The sequence below is a fragment of the Notolepis coatsorum genome (assembly GCF_963971535.1).
Source record: "Notolepis coatsorum genome assembly, chromosome: 16".
NCBI lineage: Eukaryota > Metazoa > Chordata > Actinopteri > Aulopiformes > Paralepididae > Notolepis > Notolepis coatsorum.
Window position 1 is genome coordinate 8,291,051 of NC_140180.1, and position 10,356 is coordinate 8,301,406.

The window sequence follows — 10,356 nt, forward strand, 5'->3', positions numbered from 1 at the left end:
CTGTTCATGCTGCTGAGGTCAGGCAGACGCCTGCAAATCCCAGCTACTAGGACAGAGCGGCTTAGGCTCAGCTTCTTCCCCCAGGCCATCAGAGCCATGAACACTGTACATTGAGTGCTCAGAACATTGAACTGTCCACACACAAGCACACATGAACACACACACGACACGCACACTGTGCACGCTCACACACGAGCAGCCACTTAACACTTTAACATGAGCGGGCACACACTCATGTCGCACACACGCACACTTATGGCCAAAGGAAAGGACACTTTAAATTAGAATAACAGGAACAGTGTATTGCACTACCAAAGCTACCTAGCATGTCCCATATGCTCTGTAAATAACTATGTACAGATACCGAGATGTCACTCCATGTTACCTGCTATCTGTTACTGCACAATGTTGTTTCTTCTTTTGATTCTATTATATGTACCACTGTATTGCACATCGTTGCGGGCAAGACCACCCGCATTTCATTGTATACCTGTATGCCGTGACAATTAAAACTCTTGACTTGACTTGACTTGACTAAATCGCCTCGGCCAGTCCTTCGTGCCAGTGGCCACCAGGCTCCACAGCCGTGGGCACGGACTGCCGCCAACAGTTGGAGAACTAACGGCTGGAGAACTCGAGATGTGGATATGACATATTTGTATCATGTCTTTTATATTGTAATACATTTGTCATGGTGCCATTTCATTCAAAAGGGTCCATTTTATTTAACTTTTTTTTTTTATACTGTTGTAAGGAACTATTTGTATTTTCAGATGTGAAGCACCTCTATGACCGGCAATGTCACTCACTCACTCACTCACTCACTCACTCACTCACTCACTCACTCACTCACTCACTCACTCACTCACTCACTCACTCACTCACTCACTCACTCACTCACTCACTCACTCACTCACATCACGCTTAGCCACCCTGCCCCTAGTGGCGGCTCAAAGGCGTGGCACTTTTTCCGGTTCGTGACACTGTCTGCCCTTGTTTTACAGTGTGCCCGTGTGTGTGTACGAGGTCAGGTGTGTTGTGCGAGGTGTGTACGATGGACCTTCCTACTTCAGTATTCCTTCCGGCCCTAGGTGATACAGTATATCAGCGTCGTCATGATATGAATAAGTCGAGGCACAGTTGTGATTCAGTGGTTTGAGTTGATATATATGTTACTGTGTCGCCTAAACGTTGGTTGGGACAGAACTCTTACCAGATCTCTGTGTTCTTATCTGATCCCCAGCTCTGACTCGACAGATTCTTCTGTCTGTTCGCTCTGCTCTTTCCCACAACCTTCATCTGACCTCTCACTTCCTGTCTCTCTCCCCTCTCTCTCTTTCTCTCCCCCCCTCTCTCTGTCCCCCCTTTCTCTCTCTGTCTCACCCCTCTCTATATCTGTTTTTCTATATCTCTATCTCTCTGTCTCACCCCTCTCTATATCTGTTTTTCTATCTCTCTATCTCTATCTCTCTGTCTCACCCCTCTCTATATCTGTTTTTTATATCTCTATCTCTCTGTCTCACCCCTCTCTATATCTGTTTTTCTATATCTCTATCTCTATCTCTCTGTCTCACCCCTCTCTATATCTGTTTTTCTATCTCTCTGTCTCTCTCCCTTTCCCTTTCTTTCTCTGTCCCACCTCTCTCTCCCTCTCTCTCTCTCTCTCTCTCTCTCTCTCTCTCTCTCTCTCTCTCTCTCTCTCTCTCTCTCTCTCTCTCTCTCTCTCTCTCTCTCTCTCTCTCTGTCTGTCTGTCTCTCTATCTCTGCCCCCCCCCCCCCTCTCTCTGTCAGTCAATTTTCAATTGGGAAACGTACGTTTACATTGCCAAAGCAAAACAATCAAACAGAGGAATCAGAAGAAATCAGTACAGTACAGAAGGACTTTTTTGTGTGATTGTCTTTATGGTGGTTGTATTCCGTTGGATGTCCTTTTCTTGTCACAGCAGCTCACAAATCTTGCTGCTGTGTTTGCACATTGGTTACCATGGTTAGTCTGTCTCTCTCTCTCTCACCCGCTCTCTCACCCCCTCTCCCTCTCTCTGTCTCTCTCTCTGTCTCTCTATCTGTCGCTTCGCTCTCACTTTCCCCCTCTCTCCTCATTTACCCCTCTCAACTCTCTCATCATTACATCTCTCTCTCTCTCTCCCTTTCTTTCTCGTCTTTCTGTTTCCTCTATATTTAACCCTCTCATACATTTCCTGGCTTTATTTGTGTCTCTTCTTGTCTCCATCATTCTTTTATCTAACCCCCATGCATTTCTCTCTTTCTCTCTCTCTCTCTCTATCTCTCTCTCTCTCTCTCTCTCTCTCTCTCTCTCTCTCTCTCTCTCTCTCTCTCTCTCTCTCTCTCTCTCTCTCTCTCTCTCTCTCTCTCCCTCCCTCCCTTGGCTGCAGTTCAGTTCTTATTCAATAAAAAAATTGCTTCATTAGTACCATGGTTACTTACCATGGTTAGCTGTTCACAGGGTTATGGTTAACATGGTTAGCTGTTCACAGGGTTATGGTTAACATGGTTAGCTGTTCACAGGGTTATGGTTAACATGGTTAGCTGTTCACAGGGTTATGGTTAACATGGTTAGCTGTTCACAGGGTTATGGTTAGCATGGTTAGCTGTTCACAGGGTTATGGTTAGCATGATTAGCTGTTCACAGGGTTATGGTTAACATGGTTAGCTGTTCACAGGGTTATGGTTAGCATGGTTAGCTGTTCACAGGGTTATGGTTAACATGGTTAGCTGTTCACAGGGTTATGGTTAGCATGGTTAGCTGTTCACAGGGTTATGGTTAGCATGGTTAGCTGTTCACAGGGTTATGGTTAGCATGGTTAGCTGTTCACAGGGTTATGGTTAGCATGGTTAGCTGTTCACAGGGTTATGGTTAGCATGGTTAGCTGTTCACAGGGTTATGGTTAGCATGGTTAGCTGTTCACAGGGTTATGATTAGCATGGTTAGCTGTTCACAGGGTTATGATTAGCATGGTTAGCTGTTCACAGGGTTATGATTAGCATGGTTAGCTGTTCACAGGGTTATGGTTAGCATGATTAGCTGTTCACAGGGTTATGGTTAGCATGGTTAGCTGTTCACAGGGTTAGCATGATTAGCTGCTGCTGGTGTTTTTCAGAGTGGTTGGATACAATGGTTGTCTAGGTAACAGAAATCAACTGGATACTGGAGAAACTACTTTCTCTGACTAATCACTTATTAATTATTGATCTACAATATATCAAAAACATATAGTTATAATGTATGTTTCTGTGTGTCTCTCTCTCCTCAGCAGTGACCGCGTTGCCATGGCTTCTGGACCTCCTGATGTGATGACCAATCAGGAGCCCCCTGATGTCACGGAAGAATGCTCAGGTGAGGATCTGATTGGCTGTAAAATGACAACGTAATGCCAGGACGAAACATGATTGGTTGTGGACTGTAGGATGTGGACTAACAAGCTGGTTAGCATCACATGCTATTATTAGCAACAAAGATAGTTTTTATTTAAGATCTGACATGACTTTACAGATGAACTTAGGGAAATATTAACCTCGTTCCCAGTTTTATCTCCTCTGTGAGAAATATGCAAAGAGCCTGCTCCCCCTGATGTTTGATGCTCATGAATACAAATCTCAGGTATAAACTATCTGTAAGTGTATTGTATTGTGTTTGGAACCTTTTGAATATATTCTTTTTTAACATATTTGAATTTTTCTCTACCATTGTCATGTTTTGAACTTGCTAAATGGCTGAGGATATATAGACCACTGCACTTCCGCGTTACATTGAGCTCATGGTGGAGAGAGCGGGGGGAGAAAATGAATTAATGTGGATGAGAGCCTTGACATTAAGTGGTTGCCTATGGCTGTGTGTGGGGCTGCTGGAGACTTGATCCAATAGACTTGTATACGCCTGAGTCTCCTGAACACGGAGCGAGCAATCGGCATGCAGAGTTCGGGAGTAGGTGCGGAAAAGTGACGATAGCTCGACCCGAGAAAGTTGGTTGCGCCGTGTTCAGGAGACTCGGCCGTATAAAACTCTCTATTGGATCATGTCTCAGCACCCCCACAGCCGTAGCTACAACCACTTTAATGTCAAGACTCTCATCCACATTCATTCATTTTCTCCCCCCGCTCTCTCTCCATGATTTCAGAATACCGGAGGTGTTGCCGTGGTCTATTGTAAGAAGGGTAGGTACTGTATATAATGTTTTAAATGACTAAAGGGTTAAAGATATATTGTGAGAAGGGTAGGAAGCTTAGGCTTCTTCCTACACCTTTTCAGTAATTATAATATAGTTTTCTTTGACACACTAAAAAACATTTTTATTATTGATTTCTATGTTCTTACCTTGTAAAGAAAAAGTTAATGACCGAAATAAACTATAAACTAAACTAAACTATGGCAGCATTAACTCATTGACCGCCACACTGTTTTCCCATCTCTACTCAATGGCGCCAGGGTTATTGACCATTTTCGCAATGTTTGTGGACCCATCGTGTGTTCTGTATTATAGCTATGGAGACAATAGTATGGCTCATTTGACAGGCATTGTTTATAGTCCAACACTGACAAACCAGTTAATTTCTACATACTTTAGTCTATGCGCTATTCCACGCTAAACATCGCCCCTTTCCAAAATAATCCAGTAATTTTTTCTAGATCGCGAGATATGACGTGTTATATGCATATGCCCAAATCGTTCGGGTTGCTCGCCTGAAACTCCAAACATTTCCAAATCAAAGGTATATACCATATATATATGTTTCTTCACAAAATCATCAAGGGGGGGGGGGGGTCGTTTTACCTCGAAGCTGCGATCATTACCAAAAGCATGTTTTAGGTTCGGTAAAATACAACACTGTGATCGATACAAAAGCATGTTTTAGGTTCGGTCAAATAGACCTAAAATAGACCTTACCTTAGTCAGAAGGTACTCCAAAATGAATAATCCCAGTCATCCCATCGCAATCGCAATTATTCTTGTATATTGGGCATGGCTATCATACGGGAAGCAATAGGTTTGAGGTGATCAAATCTCCGACCGATTGCTGTGTCCTGATTCACTTTGAGGGGGAGGAGTTCCTGCAGCCAGATTCACAGAGAGAGAAAGACCCAGAGACCAGAGACCCAGTTCAAAAGGTAGGCGATACTGCCACCTGGCGGGATTCGATCGTCATTGCAATTTTAACGTAGGCAGCGGTGCCAGGGAAACACATGGAGGTCCGCGAGTGTTTAGAATGGGGATCAAAGGGACAATATCAAAGGATCTAAAACCGAGAAAACTCGTTTTTGGCGCTGAACGGTTGGATTTGAAACACGAGAATACTCGTTTTTGGCGCAGAAAGAGTTCAAGGAAGAATAACACAAATAAAAGTCCAGGGACACATTGTATCACAGGAAGCGCTTGTTCTCCGCTTAAGTGTTGTTCAGAACAGCTCTGTGAGGTGTTCAGAAGGTCTCTGGAGCAGCCGAGGATTCCTAGGTTATAGAAGGAGTCCACTGTTGTCCCTGCGGAGCTAAATGACTTCAGACCAGTGGCGCTGACGTCACTGATCATGAAGTCATTATAAAGTCTAGCAAAGAAGGAACTGTTGTGAATATTATTTTTCAATTCAAACTTTAATACATGGTCCAGATAAAAAAAACATTATACACAACCTATATAAAATTACACACAACAGGCAAAAATAACGTCACTTAAATAAAATACACATCAATGTCCCACAAATAGACAGCTGTGCCAATGTCTCCACATACACGAGTGGTAACGTGTGGCACTGAACCTAATGTCCATTCAAACCAGAATGATCTCATTTCCAGAGTCATTTAGCCGACAGATACATTTATACGTGAGATTTCTTTCAACAGCTTGGAAGGTATTGACACGTGCAGCCACGAACATTTCAATTGCACTACACCATCTAGGTATTTTATGTAATATTCTCATGGTATTATTATTATTATTTTTTATCCACTTTTTCTCCTTTTTTTTCTATTTTTCTCCCATCCCAATTCCATTGTGCCAATTCTCCCCTCCCCTGTCTTGAACGTTACTCGCATATGCCCCCCACTGGCCGGTTGTACGGAGGATAGAAGCCTTGCATCACGCGTCCCCTCCGATACACGAGGAGGCAGCCTGTCACATCTTTTCACCTGCCAGCGCGGACTCTCATTGGCGAGGTATAACGTGTGGGAGGCTCACACTACCCCCGCCATTTCCTGTCTCTGCTGTGCAGGCGTCCCCCAACCGACCTGTAGGAGTCGCTGTCCACAACGTCCAGATTACCACCCATCGACTTCCACCCGCTGACTCTGCCAATTGAGTTAGTATGACGGCCGGCCCAAGCCGGAGGCAACGCCGACAGCCGGAGTCGAACCCGGTGTCTCTTGCGTTGGTGACGAGCGCAATGTCCGCTGCGCCACCCAGTCACCCATCTCATGGTATCATTATAAGCTTCTTGAAGTCTCCGCAAACTTGCTTTTTTGTAGCTTGACCACAAGTGTGCAGTATAAAGTGGTGTACAATATGCTCTGAACAGAGACACTTTCACTCCATTCTGTACACGTACTAAACTTGCGTGAGAGAGTGTTCGCTTGTGCATACATCCTGCGGCATTGCCTGTATATCATCATCTGTCATTTGTTCTGTAATAAAATGTCCATAGTGAATAATGGGGGAGATACAGTTATCAGCCTGGTCCATAAAGATTAATCTGAGCATGTGGGCCAGTGGTAGATGTTTGTCAAACGGTGTGATGAGGCCTTTCTCCAACTAAACTAGACTTCAGAAGGAAATATTCTCACCCATAGAATTTCATTTCATTTGAAACCTTTTTCCACCCTGTTTTTCTATCTGTTTTTCTATCTCTCTGTCTCTCTCTCTGTCTCTGTCTCACCCCTCTCCATACATCTGTCTTTCTATCTCTCTGTTTCTCTCCATCTCACCCCTATATCTATCTATATATATATATATCTGTATCACCCCTTTATATATCTCTGTCTCACCCCTCTCTCTCTCTGTATCTCTCTGTCTGTCTGTCTCTCTTTCTTGCTTTCTTTCTTTCGTCTTTCTGTTTCCTCTATATATAACCCTCTCATATTTTCTGGCTTTCTCTTTTTGTCTCCATCATTCTTCCTCCAACTAAATGTGGCTATTGACTTCAGAAGGAAATATTCTCACCAATAGGATTTAATTTAATTTCAAACCTTTGTTTAAACTTGAAACGCTACTGAGGTTTCCCTCATTTACAGTCACGTTGAGTGAACACACAGAAATAAGCTAAGAAAAAAGGCATATAAAATCCTAACAAAGAGACAACAACAAGGTGAGACAAAAGTAAGGATAACAAATCAATGAAAACACACAATGAGATCAAGGTTTAAAATTCTGCAACAGAGGGGATAATCTCAAGCTTTAAAGGATAACTCCACTATTTTGGGAAATTAGCTTATTTAACATCTTCCCTGGAGTTAGACAAGAAGATGCATACCTTTTTTGTCTCTGTGCGTGCATTTTAGCTTTGGGAATAGATGCTCCGTTAGCATAGCTTAGCTTCATCACTGGAAGTGAGGCAGGACAGTAGCCTTACAGTGCCTTACAGTGTATTGCAAGGTCTGACATTGACCAAACTTGATATGCATGACCTTGGTGGGCTCTAGGTCAACTCCTGAAAAGGGGGTCAATGTCAGACCTTGCAATCAAAAGTTAGGGGCGCACTGAAATTATGGCAAGGGTTATTAGCCCCCTAACTTTTGATTGCAAAGTCTGACATTGACCCCCTTTTCAGGAGTTGACCTAGAGCCCACCAAGGTCATGCATATCAAGTTTGGTCAATGTCAGACCTTGCAATACACTGTAAGGCACTGTAAGGCTACTGTCCTGCCTCACTTCCAGTGATGAAGCTAAGCTATGCTAACGGAGCATCTATTCCCAAAGCTAAAATGCACGCACAGAGACAAAAAAAGTATGCATCTTCTTGTCTAACTCCAGGGAAGATGTTAAATAAGCTAATTTCCCAAAATAGTGGAGTTATCCTTTAAGGAGGACTGTTGGAGTTCATTCCATGAGCTAGAGGGCTCCATCAGCGAGGACCAACCAACCTTCTCATAAAGGACACAGTAATGACTGTCGTATCTATCATTAGTGATGAATCTGAGGGCAGAGTGATATACGGATAGAGCTGCCGCGGTATTGATCTTTTCCTTACCGCACAAATTTGCGAAATATTTCGTACCGCGGCAATAACCACAAAAAAAAAGCAAAAAAAAAAAAAATTTGAAAGCATTTTTTAATTTTAATTTTTATAGCATATAGCCTGCCTCTAGTCTAATGGCGCTTTTCCACTGCATAGTACCTACTCGACTCGAACCGTTTTAGGTACCTGGTACTTCTTTCCTTTTCCACTGCAGGTACTACTCCGTTTGTCTCAGTGTGGGGATGCAGGCGTGGTCGCCTCTGCCGTCGGTGTGTGAATGTGTGAGTGAATGTGAAACATAAGTTGTAATGTTGTTTGGATAAAAGCTGCTCTATAAATGCGGTCCATTTCCATGTACCATTCTCTACATTGCCGGTCGCTACATACAGTTCTCTGAGTGTCCGGTCTCTATCGGCACAAGGTGATACGTACACCGTTAGATAACCAGAACGGTATACCGCGTAGAAAAGAGAGATATATTCCAAATATATATATTATTTTTTTTGTATTATCTTTTCCCCCCTTCTTTTTCCGTTTTTCTCCCCTCCCAATGTTAGTCGTTATGCCAATTCCCAATCCCCTTCCTGGTCGTTGCGCACTCTACCCCCTACCGTCGGTCTGGGAGGGCGGAGACTATCACATGCTTCCTCCGACACATGTGTAGCCAGCCCACCACTTCTTTTCACCTGGCAGCGCGGACTCTCACTGGGAGAGTGTAACGTGTGGAAGGTCACACTACCTCCCTCGAGATCCTTCCCTCGCTGTGCAGGCGCCCCGACCGAACTGTAGGAGTCGTTGTTTACAACGACCCGGACCCACCCACCGGCTTCCCTCCCGCTGACTCTGCCAATCGAGCCAGTATGACGGCCGGCCAAGCCGGAGGCAACGCTGACAGCGCCACCCAGCCGCCTTCCAAGTCTGGGGGAACAGAATGTTTTTGGTGTTGGAATGTTTCTGGGTTGTTAATCATAACGCAGACTCCTCCGTCTTTGCTTTTTCCCAGAGTGTATTACGTCTGTTGTTTTGACTATTTTGGTTTTCGTAATGTCGTCATCTCATCGCTGCAGCGTTCGCTCGAGACTGGTCTTCAAATGCAATTAACCCTTTCCTGGACAGATGTAGTTTTGCATTAGGTATTCACATTTTTCTAAAGTGTAAAAATGCAGATCTGAGTCAGCAGGTATCCACGGGTAACCACTCGCCAACATTCAATGCAAGGCAAAGATACACTGCACACTCAAATCTACCACACATTGAGATGACATACTGTAGCACATGATAGAGAGATATGATAGGGTTAGGGTTAGACATGACATACTGTAGCACATGATAGAGAGATATGATAGGGTTAGGGTTAGACATGACATACTGTAGCACATGATAGAGAGATATGATAGGGTTAGGGTTAGACACGACATACATAGTACATGATAGAGAGATATGACATAGTACATGATAGAGAGCGATCTGCTTTTATTTTTTCAAAGGTCATACATCTGTCATAAACCCTTGACTCAGAATTGTCTGCTTTAGTGAAATCCTTACATCAGTATCAGTGTGTTTACAATTCAGAAGTATGATATTTAGGCTGAAGTTACACGAGGGGGAAAACACAACGTTGCATTTTCACTCGCGAAAAAACACAGTCAGGTGAGACGACGCGTTGTCTCCTGAGCTCTCTCGTTGTCGAAAGCTAGGCAGGGACAGACGGCAACGGATCTCATCACTGAATTCAACACTGAGCATGCGCGTGCACAGAGCAAACACAGAGCGCGCGTGTGTGCATGTGTGAGCGCCTCGAGTCGCGAGTGTGTGTAAAAGCACAGCCCCCGCTCCCCGTCCAGACAGAGAGAGAGCGAGACGAGAGACGAGAGAGGAGAGATAGATTAGAAAACAGTAAACAAGATTATTTTGGCGACGTTTAAATTCCTCGAAAAAAAAGATCTATAATTTCTCGAGTACCGATAACAGAACGGTTAAGTTAAAATCGTTTTTTTTTCTCAGTGGCGTGAGCGTGGACGTTGGTGTCCAGGCACTCGCCCGGCGCTCGACTACCGAAACGACAATGGCTCGCGCGAGGTTACATGAGTTCCAAGGGACTTTTGACAACGAAAACACATTTTGAGCGTTGCTGCTGGGCAAACAAAAATGTCAGCTAAAAAACACTGTTGCCCA

The 10,356-nt window shown here is 44.0% G+C and overlaps 1 protein-coding gene across 1 annotated transcript in view; it reads left to right on the plus strand.

Annotated features, from left to right (window-relative positions):
- The window catches only part of LOC311242533 (uncharacterized protein), a 133,286-nt gene that overhangs the window by 63,618 nt on the left and 59,312 nt on the right, over positions 1-10,356 (plus strand). Inside the window, exon 2 of the mRNA XM_084331491.1 lies at positions 3,273-3,355. Within this exon, the coding sequence (XP_084187617.1) occupies positions 3,273-3,355 (83 nt within the window). The remainder of the gene's footprint in view (positions 1-3,272; positions 3,356-10,356) is intronic.